General features: G+C 33.7%; 2 protein-coding genes, 1 non-coding gene and 2 pseudogenes across 3 annotated transcripts; 1 reads left to right on the top strand and 4 right to left on the bottom strand.

Moving 5' to 3' along the window:
- Positions 1-245: 245 nt before the first annotated feature.
- LOC111201238 lies at positions 246-1,557 on the bottom strand (annotated as a pseudogene).
- Positions 1,558-7,907: 6,350 nt separating this feature from the next.
- On the top strand, positions 7,908-8,940 carry BNAANNG13750D. The gene is made up of 3 exons (XM_013812827.3): positions 7,908-8,271; positions 8,400-8,486; positions 8,617-8,940. The coding sequence occupies exons 1-3, from the start codon at positions 7,999-8,001 to the stop codon at positions 8,740-8,742; spliced, it is 486 nt and encodes a 161-aa protein (XP_013668281.1). The 5' UTR covers positions 7,908-7,998; the 3' UTR covers positions 8,743-8,940.
- Positions 8,941-9,058: 118 nt separating this feature from the next.
- On the bottom strand, positions 9,059-12,158 carry LOC125579180 (annotated as a pseudogene).
- LOC125588776 lies at positions 9,711-10,170 on the bottom strand. Its single transcript, XM_048760688.1, has 2 exons — positions 10,104-10,170; positions 9,711-10,048 (listed from the first exon to the last, which is right to left on the bottom strand). The coding sequence occupies exons 1-2, from the start codon at positions 10,168-10,170 to the stop codon at positions 9,711-9,713; spliced, it is 405 nt and encodes a 134-aa protein (XP_048616645.1).
- Positions 12,159-13,438: 1,280 nt separating the features above from the next.
- LOC125579307 lies at positions 13,439-13,545 on the bottom strand. The gene has a single exon (XR_007317294.1). It is a non-coding gene; the product is annotated as a small nucleolar RNA R71 (small nucleolar RNA).
- Between the last annotated feature and the right edge of the window lie 828 nt (positions 13,546-14,373).

Here is a 14,373-nt window from a genome sequence, read left to right as displayed (position 1 = left end):
TTACGAAAATGCCATTAATTATTTTTTCTTTTCGAAAATGGGCTTTTACTCTCTCAACTTCATCATCTTCAAATATTTACAAGATTATCATTGTCATCAATATACCAACCACCATGAACAACTAATTTGAAACTCTTAATGCACCTAAAATCGATTTACACCTCCTCTTTTCTCAATTCTTATGAACTAAAAACAAAATATCTTTACTTTCTCTCCATATTCATTCCTAATAGGAATACATGGAATAAAAGGAATAATTATATGTGGAATAAGGAAAATTGGAATGATCAACAAAATGGAATAAAAACTGAAATTTGTTTTGGAATTGGAATTCCAATCATCCCACACATTCATGATCATTTTTGATATGGAACAAATGGAAAAGATTTTACAAAGGATTTGTTTTTAAGTTTTATTCCATTTTTGGAATATATGGAATTGATTTCAAAAGGTTTTTCATGTAACTGGTAAATATTTTTTGGAATTCTGTGGAATGATGCATTCCAAACAATTTCATTCCAAAATTTAGCATTCCAGTTGCAGCCTTTGTGTGCTTGCAAAGACTTTTGTATGCTAAGGAAGTTATTTCACTAATTTAAGATATGAAATCGAGTTTTTATCCAGATCTATTCATGAAGAAGACTTTTGGGTAAGTCTTCTTAGCGTAGACGACTTACCTGGAAGCCGTCTGGTCAAAGGAGAGGTTTTGAAATTGACCACTTGTAATCACTTTCATTACCGGTTAATGATATTAACATATTTAGCGGAAAGAAAAACAGAACGTGTTGTCAGGAATTATAATAGGACTAGTTTACTTAACTTCATGAAGATGTCATCTTCTTTAGGGATATTTAGAAACATATTTCCCCCAATGTGTTCAATACCTGAATCATTCAATAAAACTCAAGCTAAGACATTGAAACATCCACGATGAATATATATATATACTAGGATTCAATGCTTTTCCGAAATAGCAAAAAGGAAAGTACATATACCGGGATAAGAAACAGCTTCCGCAATGACATGAGGGACATAGAGGATTCCCATGAAAGTGATGGGTGCTTGGAGACAATCATACGGATTACGGAAAGTGACTCCAATGCCACCACCAGGCACCAACATCAAACGAAAAAATCCCTGAAAGCTTTTGCAGGTCTCTAGAATCTTGGTCATGACGATGGTGTAGTTGGACATTCCAAAAACAAGAGTGCATCGAGTGCGACTCCATCTTTGTTCTTAATGAGGTACTTTGCATACTGGTCCAAATCCGTACAGACGCTCCACGCCGCTACCAGAAAGCTAACGAATAGAGCGGGTCAAGATGAAGTAAACCGCAAGCAACCTAAGGATCCGGTTAACCATGATTGGAACATCAGGGTTTTTGGTCGGAAGATAAGAAGCTACATCCGAGGGAGACAGTTGACCCCAAGGGAGAGCAACATTCTTGGATATGATCTCGAGAAGGTCGAGCTCTAGGGCAGATGTAAGAACCATTGGAAGCACCGTGGCACCAGCGGGCTGCATAGCAAAGAGGTTGGCTTCTTCGTCGGAGATTTTTAACCAAAGATCCCATTATGACTCTGTGTTTTGATTTGACGTTTTTGGGTCTCTGGCTTGAAAATGTTTGAAACTGATGAATGAGAATTAGGGTTGAAAGGCTATCTATTTATACTAAAAGGTATTCGACCTATACCAACATGGGCATTGAATTATATGTATTTATGGAATTCAATAATTTGGTTCTTCCTTTAATCACGCAATTGATGTTTTTAAAATAAATCTTAAACTTTTTTTTGACGTCAAATAAATCTTAACTATAGGTCAAATACCATTACATAAAAAAAATGCAATTATATATATATATATATATATATATATATATTAGAAAGTTTAACAAGATAGAGGAGAGGAAACGGCATGGCTCATGCAACAAAAGTTGGTGAGTCGGACAAATCGACGAACATAAAAATTGTGTTTCTAAGTATTTCATATATACTATCCCAAGGCTTTAAAAGACTTAATGTGTTTAGAAAATAATAATATTGCATCTTGTCACTATTCTAAAGTATAAGCATTTGCATTCTCGTACCAAACAAACGCATATATAAAAGCTGCTACCAATAGTAATGTTAGCTAATTATCTGATAATCGTTTCGAATGTTTTTAAGTATTGCATGTTTATGCAAAAATAAAATACTATATTATTGCATTTAATTAAGTTTCAACTTATTATTCAATGTTTTAGAAGAATAATATGTACAACTAGATTTTGACCCGCACATACGTACGGATATTTTTCATTTTATGAATGTATACTTTTGATTTATTATAAATATTTTAAGTATGTAATTTTAATTTTAGTGTTATATATTGTGAACATAAACCTATTATTTTAGTAAATTGTATATATGGTAGCATCCATCATATTATTTTAGTAAATTTTATTGATATAGAATATTTTTTGGATGTTATAATATTCAGTTTTCTTTTTTTTGTTATTAAATTAAGGCTTCAAAATATTAGATTACTTTAATTTTTATAACAAAGTTTGTTTTTTTCGTGTTACATTTCAAGAAGTTATTATTTATTATCTATGATTATTCCTTTTGAAAAATTTAAAATATTATAATTTTAAGTTTGCATACTTATTTTTAAATTTTTATATTTTGTCAAAATTGTTTGGAAAATTACACAACTATATTTGAGGTGGGAGATTATATGGTTTTCAAAAAAACATTTGTTACTAAATTAATACATTATTTTATATAAATAGTTTTAATTTCGGTAAGATTTTTATATATCTCTCAGAATATTTTTATAATTAATATAAATATTAAAATTATAATTAAATTTTGATTTGTCATTAATATTTTGAATGAATTATTAGTTTTCTAATAACATATTTTTAAATAGTATATGAATTAAAGGTTAGTTATAAATTATTATATTTTTGTATATTAATTTTTTTAAACAATATATTGTTGAGAGTTTCAAAATAAAAAAATAAAATAATATATCGTTGTAGATACAAAAGTTTAACCTATGTTAATAAATTTATTTTTCTAAAAAATATAATATAGTTTACGAATTTTAACACATTTGAATGATGAGTGATAATTTATTTAAATGAAACTATTTTAAAAATAAAATAGACAAATTTACTCATATTTAATTCATGTAGTACTTCTATTTTAATATAATACATAATATAATTAAAAAGTATATAAAAATAGTATAGAATTTTATTTTCTTGTTTTATAATAAATGTTTAATTAACATTGAATTATAAAGTTATATTAGTATTTACGAAATTAATTATGTGTTATTTTATAAAAATATTTAGAAGGTTGGTAGGATTTTGTTACATTATTTCTCAACAGAATTTGTTATATTTAAAAATAAATTGATATTTATATTTGTTTTATTATTAATGTAAATAATGAAATATGTCATATTAAGTAATTTTTTAAATAATTTTAGTATGACTTGTTAACAGTAGATAAAAATATGACTCTATTTTAATGGATTAGATTCTATAAGGACATGCGTATTGTTAGTCCGTCTCTCATGGTAAATTAAATAAAAATTAATACCAGTTAAGAAAGAAGAAAGAGAAGGAACATCCAGCTCTTCCCAGAAACTGTATTTCAATTTTTCTATGATAAACTTTTGACACATATGTCTATGTCATCATTTGAGTAGAAAACTTTATTAATATGTTAAAATATGTCTTACGAAACTGGGAAGCAGTCCCGTGCCTTCCATAAGACTGATGAAGTAAGAGCTTCAGGCCACCAAAAAATTATAATTTTTGAGGCCACATTTTCAAAATATTAACATAGCTGAGTGGTTAAAAATATTATTTTTGACTTCTTAGTTTAAGTATTTTCTTTTCTATATTGTGATTTTTCTTAAACTATTAAATGTCTCTGTTTTTATTTTATGTTCACATTTTATTTATTTTTTGTTTTGGACAACTGATTTGTTATTTCTTTTGTTTCTATTATCTTTGCTATTTATAACCATTTATTATCATTGGGGGTTTTCTAATCTCCATCATTGCATATGAAATTATTGAAAATAAAGAAGAATGTAATGTGATTGAAGGTGTATGTGAGAAAGAAACTAATGTTAGAATATAATGGTTCAAAAATATTTTTTCTCTAAAACCTTTTAACAAAAAAAATAATGGTTCAAAAAACTACTAAAATGTGATTTGTTATTTGTATAAAACACTAAACATTATAGGTACAGTATCGATTAGTAGTCTACTATTCATCTAAATTTTTCAGGACTAAACAAAATATATGTTTCTCTTAAAATAAAATATTGTAGATAATATATAGTATGTTGATAAAAATATCATTAAATAGCATATGCCACTATCTATATTATTAAAGTTGAAGTACACATTGAGATTGTTTGGCAATATGGATAGTAGTTAAAAAATAGTACTCTTTGGAAACATGGATAGTAGTAAGTTAGGAAAAAAAATAATGGGCTTATGCTACTAAAAAATATTGGAAGTTCATTACATTATGTTAAAAACTTTTGTGTCTATGTTACTTGATATATATATTCAAATCAAAATAATAATTTAAAATTGATTTATATCAAAAATTCATTCAAAAATATACATATATTCAAAATTTGATTTTACTAACATATTTTCCAATAACTATTATAAAAATATTTTCAATATATATAAGAAAAATACAATACAAAGCCCAATTTCAAACACCAACTTAAATTATGGTTTTTTATATTTCACATTAAATTTTAAAATATAATATATGTGATTATTTATATGATTGTACGTATAAAATATTATTAATTATAAGAAAACTTATTTGATGGTACATATAAAATACGATTAATTATATGATAACACATATTTTGTAACCTATGATGACACATATAGAATATATATATATATAATAGTGATTAGAGGTGGGCGTTCGGGTTCGTTTTCGGGTCTTTTTGAGATTTCGTGTTCAGTTCAGATCTTTGAGGATTTGGTTCGGATTTGGATAACCAATTTAAATATGTTTGGTTTAAATATTTGGATTGAGAATTATAATTATTTAAGTATTTTTGGAGTTTTGAGTATTTTTTAACTATTTAAGATATTACGTTTGATTATTTGTATATATTTTCAAGAATTTATGCGAACTTAAAAGTCTCATATATATATTATGGATGTTTTTATATTGATTAAATCTAAAAATAATTAATACATATAAGTATATAAATCTATTTTGGATACCCAAAATACTTCGGTTCGGATCGAATTAGGATTCAGTTCTTCAAATACCAAAATTTTGAATAATTTGGATATTTAATCAATTCCGGTTCGGATTTAGTACTACTTATTCGGATTGGAATCGGTTTGATTATTCGAATTCGAGTTTTTTGTCCAACCCTAAATAGTGACATAAAAATCAAATAGCATCATATATTCAAAACAAATACATCTGCACGGGCGTGCGGGTCAAAATCTAGTTTATAATTATGCTTTAGGCCACAAAATATATTGGGACGGCACTGCTGGGAAGAATGTTTTATCGCTATGGATGGCCTAAGCAGCCTTCTTGTTTCATGCAATGCATAGCCAACTATGGCTTTTGACAGTGACCGGTTATCATGTCAATAAAAATTGTGGTGGAATAAAATGTAAGGCCCCGATCACCTACGGCTAACGGGCCTCTTATATTCGCTCATTCGGTTTGTGGATTCCATCTCGTTTAATGGGTAGTGCGTTATTTTTTCTTAATACCCGAAAGTCTTGTTTATTGACCTTGTAATCACCAAATAACCTTTCCTCGTACTTTGGTCTTACTTACACGGTATCGCAAATCACTTTTTGATAGGTCATCTATCCTTTTAGTATTTCAGTTCAAGCACGCTTAACTCTAGAGTTCTAAACAGATGTGTGACGAAAAAAGTAAATATACTTTGGTGACATAGGTAGCCAAATCAATTCTCTTAAGCCTTCAAACATATACCACAAACCGGAATGTTACAATTTACCCCCTCTCAAAGAATGCAACGTCTCCGTTGCGCCCCATGGATCGTTATTCATGTTAGTGTGAGCCCTCACTTACTCCACACTCGTCTGGATTTGGTTCTAATATCACTTGTAACGTTCTGATCGTCCACGGTTAATAGGCCTCCCACACTTGCTCACTCGATCTGTGGATCCGATCCCGTCTGACAGGCAATGCATTAATTTTCTGAATGCTTGAAAGGTTTGTTTATTGACTCTGTAATCACTACATGACATTTTTCCGTGCTTTAGTTTTACATGGTATCGCGAATCACTTTTCGATAGGTCACATATTCTTTTATTAGTCCAGCTTAAGCACGATTAATTCTGGAGTTCTAAACTAAGGTGTGACGGAAAAAAGTAAGTTCACTTTAGTAATATATGTAACCAAATCAATTCTCTTAAACCTTCTAGCATATACTATAAACCGGGATGTTACATGACTATCGACATATCAATTTAGTATTAGTATGAGTTAACCATGACAATTTCAAGACAGGCAAAACAAAATGGTGATCAAAGCATTCCATTAACCTACTATTATATGAAGAGAAAAAGATCAAAATAGCACTAAATCAAGTTTTTGTTCCCAAACTAGCACTCAAGACCAAAAGTCACAAAAATAGCACTCAAAGGGTGGGGTTTAGGGTTTAGAATTTAGGGTTTAGGGTTTAGAGTTTAGGTTTTAGGGTTTAGAGTTGAGAAGTGAAGTTTTGGAGATAAGATTTCAAATTTTGAAAAATAAAAAAAATTAAATTTTTCAAAAGATAAAATGCTATTTTGGTCATTTTTGTTTTTGAGTGCTATTTTTGTGATATAAACTTAGAAAAGTGCTATCTTAGAGATTTGCCCTTATATGAAAGCCTTTATAATAGTTCAATTGGACTTTATTATAAACGCTCATAATCGGGCTTACTACTGTGTCCCGTCCCGTTGTACTTCTACATCTCAATCAGAGAACTTTAACAAATTACAATTGGTTTCCCTATTCGCTTAATATTGTAAGAGCATCAAATACTTAAAACTCTATTGAGTTTGGCTGTAATTAGATCACTCATTTTTGAAATATAATGTTGTTGAATGAAATGATAATTCCATCAATTCCACACACACAAAAAAAAATTTACAACAGCTGCAACTTGGTAAATACTTTAGGAATCGATAGAATAAAAAAATGGGATAATTGAATGGAATACATTAAAATATATTTAAAAAATCATTTATTCATTCATCATCAAATTTGTTATAAAATGATTTTATTTGCATTATTGATTTATTTATATAATTAATGCAATGAGTATTCTATTTCATTTCATTGATAAAATACGTCATTTCATATTATTTCATTCCAAATATTGATGATTCAATTACAGACATTACGATTTAATTAAAATTAAACAGAAATTAAATAGAATAAATCTATTATATTTTTCGATTACATTTCAATCATTTTATTCCAGTCAAGATAAATGGTCAAAAATCCTTGCAAATAATAGAATATGTAATCTCATATTATTTCATTCCAAATATTGATAATCCAGTTGTATTCAAATCAAAACATTCCAGTTTTGATGAACAGTAAATGGAATGAATCTATTCAATTGTTTTAGTACAATGTACATTGCATGCATTTTATTCTATTCCTATTTATTCAATTTATTACTTTTTAAGTTTACCATTTACAGACAAAGGGTTGGATATTCAGTTGGTGAGTTGTCAATGAAACAACATCTCAGCCGCACGATCTATTGTGTTCTATGAACCGAACCGAATGTACGGCTGTCTGTTAAGCCCATATTCACTTAACGGACCAAAGCCCTTAACAATTGCGCTTGATCGAGATTCAAAAACAATTTAATATTTAAATTGAACTCTCGAGACGAAACTGAATCGCTCATCACTCCTTCTCAAACCTCAAAATTGCAGTGGAGGCGCAACGGTCATTTCGAAAGATGGTGAGGATCAAGCGAACCTATACTACACCGAAGACGACGACGATTACCAAGAGAAGAAAGAAGCTCGCTAAGGAAGAAGAAGAAGACGATACACCTCTCACAGGCATCTTCTGTCTTAAACAAAGACAAGACATGAAGATCGCCGAGGAGAAAGAGGATTGCTTTATCCTCGATTTCGATCCCAACGATTCGTTTGACTCAGAGAAGCTCTCCTCCTCTGAGAACCCAGAAAGTGACGATGACGTGGCGATTGTCCATGAGAAAGGCCAGGTTTGATTATAAAAAAAAAAAAAAAAAAAAAACTCATGGGTTGTTGTTCTGATTTTCTGTAAAGTTTAGGGCTTTTTTCGCATTGATTACTGAATATAGGGTTTTGTGATTGAATCTGGTGCTTTCAGGTGGCTTGTAGGGATTACCCACACCCAAGGCATCTCTGCTTGAAATATCCATTTGGATCAACCAATCACCAACTCCATTGTAACAACGTAAGACAGATCTGTGTTGTTTTCTAATGTGTTATGTTTGATGTTTGGAAACATGTGTTTTTTTTCTTCTGAGCTTACCCTCAAGAGTTTGATGATTGTTTTTTTTAATGTTGTGTGTGTGTGTGTGTAGTGCTACTGTTATGTATGTGATGTGGCTGCGCCTTGCCCACATTGGACGCCTGTTGCTTACGAATCGCATTGTGAAGCATCGGCGGAAAGAAGGTGGAACCGTTTACGGGAGCTTCACCGCAAGTGAAGAGGAGTGTGGCTGCTCGCCTTTGTAAACACCAAACAACAAGTGAAGGACTTTCTGATGGAGTTTGGGGGTTTCCAATGGCAGAAGCTTAAGATTTATGAATATTATATATTGAATATTGTATGTAACTCATCCCCATCTCTAGCTGAATATTATGCTTAATTAAATGAATAAAACCTCATTTCTGCTTTACCTTAACTTTTCGTTTGTATTTTATTACTACTATATACACAGAAAACACTCTTTTTTTTTTGCTCATGAAGAGATTAGAGTAGAGATTACAAGTTATGCAAAGATAGAAGAATAACAGAGCTGTGAGTCTTGTGGCACGAAAAAATCTATAACGTGGCTGCTACAATCTTAACGAATTAGAACTCAAAAGTCAACGAGATGTGTGGAGAAGTCCGGAACCGGCGACGAGGAAGGGTGAGGCAAGGAGAGACAGCCGATGCGAATACCTCTCTAGTGATCATTGGAACGTCGATGAATGATTCCTGCAGCTATTTTGGTGAGAGCAGTGGTGTACTCGCAAAGTAACTCAGCAAATATCACTAGTGAAAGCATTGTGTAGAAAGCGAGTTGCACAGCTAAAGTTTCTCCTAGTGGAATAACCTAGAGAATATGAATGTTCTTGTGGAATGGAATTCCAATGGATATCTGAAAGATTGTTTATTTGTTTTGGAAGTGTAGAATGAAGAGGAAATGAATATTCTGAAGAAGGAATGCAGATTTAAAGGTGATTTTGTGCTTTAAAGAAATAGAAGTATAGTTGCCCGAAAAAAAAGAAATAGAAGTATAAAATTTGAATTTGTGCGATACCATTGGTTCTAGAATCTCCAACAAGTCCATAATGAACTAATTGAAAAGGATGGATGCTGTCCTCTTAGGACACCAAACATTGGATATTGTTTAAATACAGTGTGTATTTTTTTTTTTTGGTCAAACTAGGATTGCATAATAGAAACCGTTTAGCCTCCAGTAGGGGGAGACGAGTTTACAGATAAGAGAGCCGATTTTGCCTCTAGATTAGCCCCAACATTACATAAACGTGAAATGTGAATAAACGAACAAGCAGACAAGCGGTTGCTAAAGTGGTGAATATCGGTGAGGATGTTGTTCAGTTCCTTCCTGGAGCTCTTCGTCTGCAGCAAACCTATCAGAAGTTGTGAGTCCGACAACACAACCAGGGACTCAGCATTCGCGGTGTATGCTTCCATCACTGCCTTTCGCGTCAAGGCCAAGTCCACAGCTCTCCGGGGCTCCTTGAAACCCGTAAGCTGGGCCGTCTCCCTTCCTTTAAATACCCCTGCAATACCACAGTTCCTTGTCGTAGCGTCCCAGGCTGCATCGACAAAACATACTGGTCTTTCTCGTGGCCACCCCCTGAGCTGCTTGCCATTCTTTCTCGGCCTCCAAAAAGTCTTTCATTTTAAAAATGGAGTAAAACAAAAATTAATGTTCAATAACTCTAGAGATCTCGTCGCTAAGAAAATTAGATATTACTAGACAAAAAGGACCAATTATTGATGGAAGTTGATTGTTTTCAGTGTGTTTACTAGATAGGCATGTCAGAATTGGTCCCGCGATAGTTGTAGCGAATTGAATGTATAATACGAGAATTAATAAAGTATACCCAAAATGTCGTTGTTGTGTCTTGAGCTGACCCTTATTGAATCTGAAGTTGAGTTTAGTTATTAATTTACAACTAAACTATGTGATAATCCGCGCCTTGCACGGAATAAATTTATTAATTTTAATATGAGAAGTTTACTAAAATGATACAAATTAGTTATGTTATAACTAGAATGACTCATATTTTTTGAAATTTATTAAAATATTTTTTTGGTCGAAATTGCCCTTACACATAATTATAACAAAAAAAAACATTACCCAAATGCCCTTATTATTTAATCGACGGCCGATTTGTTTTCAAAAAAATAAATCTATCGACCAATAAGTCTATTTATAAAATTTGTGTAGAAAAAAAAACTACTATTAAAGTGGTGGCAGACTTTTTAGAAAGCGTCAGATTTGTTCACACGGCAAATTTAATTGTCAGATTTGATTAAAAAACAGATTTTTAAGAATATGTCTATCGAATATGGTAGTAGATTATTTCTAAATGGTAGATTTATGTGGTCAACTTATTTGTTCTGGGTAGATTTACTTTTTGTGATCGACTTATTTTCTTAAGGCAGATTTATATAGCCGATTTAAGATTATTGACAGACTTTTTTTTTATGAAGTGGCAGACTTTTGCTTTACGTGATAGCAGACCTTTTGTTTATGTTGCGGCAGATTTATTAACGAAAATCTGGGTTTATGTACAACAATTTTAATTTCGACCCAGTTTACTAATAATTCCGAATCTGGTTTAGTTTTTAGGTTAATTAAACTCAGAATTAGGGAAAATTTTATACTTGTCGTCATCTCTTTCATCCCTCTTCTCTTCCTTTTCAAGTTGTTTCTTTTCATTCTATTTTAAACACTTGTTGCAATCCTTATTGGTTGGAGAAACATGGATCACATCATTCTGGTCTGCGGAAAGTGGAAATTTGAAAGAAAAAAATGGTTATTTGAAGTGGATAATGATCAAGGTAGTAAATTACTTGCAGCTAACGAGGAAACTAGTTATGAAGATTTTGTGAAAACCATATATGAGGATTACGAAGTTGATTTCGCAGAACACGAGTTGGAGCTGACGTACGTTTTGCCAAAACCTAAACTGGTCAAGGAAAACCTCGATACCCCTTGATATATGGTGTTTTATACATCTTGTATATATGCTTTTAAATTGGTTTTCAAGTCTTTATCGAGTCTTCCTAGTCCTTTTGGAGTCATTACAGGTCTGGAGTTGCATTGGATGGAAGATGGATCAGCTGAAACAAAAGAGGCAGAAAACAATGCAATTTGGTGGTTTTCACGCAGAACAGTCTTGATGACTGTTCCGGATAGCGGAGCAACCCAAGTGACTGTTCCGAGTGAGTGTTCCAGCGGCAGAGATTTTTTTAGGAAACTACAATCATTACGGGATTTGCCCTAATTATCCATATTTTCTCTCTCAGCCGCCTGTGGCTTTGATATATCATATTTTCTGTTTCTCTTTATCATACTACGCTAGTTTACAGAGAGGAACCAGACCCAAAAACTCCATTGTTGGATTTGCTTATTGTAAAGGGAGAAGGATCTCTACACTCTTGAGAAGAATCCTGAACCCTATCTCTTTTATTTTATTGATTCAGCATGTTTTCTTCATCTGTTATCTCTGTGTTTTCTTGCTCCATGGCTGAGTAGTCAGCTTGCTTAGTCTAGGGTGTTAGGGTGTTAGATCTGTGAGCTTGACATAAATAAGTTATAAATCGATTGTCTTCATTCACTGTTGTTCTTAAGGCTTGCATCAAGTTAACCACTTAGTGCCTGATTCTAGGTTTAATCTATTCATCAAAAGTGTTATAGGTTGCTAGACATAACTTGAATGAGCATTGCATCCCTAATCAGCGAAAGTAGATATTAGGGTGTTTTGTGAACATATCGGACTTGATCTCTATTGCTTGCTGTCGCATCTTGATCCAAACGAGAGTTTAGGTATCAAGATCGATCAGCATAGGGGGCAGTTCCACGACAGTGGGCTGTTCTACTTGAGTGATCCGAGTTCTAGACTGGTCTTTAATCGAACTTGAATAATTGTTTGGCTCACACTTGTTTAACACCCGATCAAACCACCCTAGGCTAGCATTTTAGTTATCTGAATACTTTAATTAATCTTGTTACTTGCTTGTTACGAAACCTTAATCTTAAAACCCCCATATTGTTTTAGCTAAGTATTGATCCCATAAAGATAAAGTGTAACCGTTGGTCTCTGTGGATTCGATCCTAAAGTGCTACATCGACATACCATTCGATTGTGGTAGTGTGCACATTAGGTTATTTGGTGTGCGTATACACGTAATATCAAATTGGCGCCGTTGCCGGGGACCATCTTTTTACCTTTATTTTTCGGTTATTTATTTAGTCTAAGACCTCTAACTTGCCTTATCCTTTTTGTTGCAGCTAATCTTCCAGGTGCATGACCAGTAGACATACTCGGAGAAACGCACAAGGAGAGTTAGTTACATTTACCAACCAGGAGCTAGCAAGGTTAGAAAGAACAAATCGTCAACAGCCAAGGCAAACTGACACCACTATGGGTGATCACGCCAATCAGGATGATCTCGCTGCGGCTATGGCACTCATGCAGCAGCAGATGCTACAAATGCAGCAGACCATCCAAGCTCAGCAGGATGCTACTGAACAGGCTGCTCTCGCGCAGCAAGAACAACAGGCGCAGACTGTTCCAATCGGGCAGAGAAACCTTCCGCGTAACATCCCTACTACGCGCTCTGCCATTGTTCCTCCACTCTGCACCAGGCAGGACTTCGAGATCAAGCCTGCTTTGATTGGTCTAGTACAGAGAAAGGTGTTCTCTGGTCTCTCTACAGAAATTCCAATGGAGCATATTGAGAGTTTCGAAAAAGTCAGCAGTTTCACTCGCTCGAATGGTGTTCCACCAGATTACATCAGGTGCATGTTATTCCCATTCTCTCTTGATGGAAAAGCTGCACGGTGGTTGAACTCTCTCCCTACCGGCTCTCTCACTTCATGGGAACAGGTCCGATCAGCGTTCCTCAGCCATTTCTACTCTAAGGCGAGAACAGCTGCATTGAGGAACAAGATCACCTCCTTCAGACAGCTCACTGATGAGCTTTTCTGCGACGCATGAGAGCGCTTCAATGACTATCGCAGAGAATGTCCTCACCATGGATTTGATGATGATTATATCCTGGACATTTTCTATGATGGAGTGGACTGAAAATACCAAGGTGCTCTAAACTCTGCGAGCAATGGAGACTTCATGACTCAAACCACAGCTGGAGCGTTTAAGCTGATTGAGAACATGGCTGCTAGCTCAGCTAATAAGAAAGAGGAGAGTGATTGCTCCAAGAAAGGAAACAGTTCTGACGCCCAGAAAATAGATGAGCTGACTGCCAAGGTTGATCAGCTACTGAAAAACAACCAAGGGCACGTTTTCAGCATGGAACAACCTACGGCCGGGCATATTCAGAACCAGAACCAGCGACAACCGCAGAGCAATCCACATGCTGTTCCAGCTACCGGGAACAGTCAACCAGATGAGCTGAAGGGTCTGGGTATGATGATGCAACAGCTGTTGCAGGGTCAGCAGGTTCAGGCCAAGGCGTTGAATCAGGTAACCACGGAAATAGACACCAGGATGGGCAACATGTTCACTGAGCTGAATAACAAGTATGACAATCTTGCGATCCATATAAGAAAGATCGATGTTCAGCTTGCTCAAACAGCTGAGAGTGTCAAGAGGCAACAAGAGACGCTCCCTGGAAGAACTGATAAAAATCCAAGGACTGAGCACTGTAATGCAGTAGAGCAGTCGTTTGCTGAGACTATTCTAGTCGCAGAAGAGAACACAGAGCAGTCTGCTAGCTCTGAAGTGATTGCTCCTAGCGAACCTGCTGAAACTCCACCAGTCCGAGTCTATGTTCCTAAGGTTCCCTATCCAATTCCACCTAGACATCTGATGGATCCCATTAGTGAAGAGCAGCTGATAGGTTTTAACAA

Source organism: Brassica napus, chromosome A1, assembly GCF_020379485.1.
Source record: "Brassica napus cultivar Da-Ae chromosome A1, Da-Ae, whole genome shotgun sequence".
Classification (NCBI taxonomy): Eukaryota; Viridiplantae; Streptophyta; class Magnoliopsida; order Brassicales; family Brassicaceae; genus Brassica; species Brassica napus.
The sequence above is the reverse complement of the archived record's forward strand: the minus strand, read 5'-3'. Positions and strand labels throughout refer to the sequence as shown.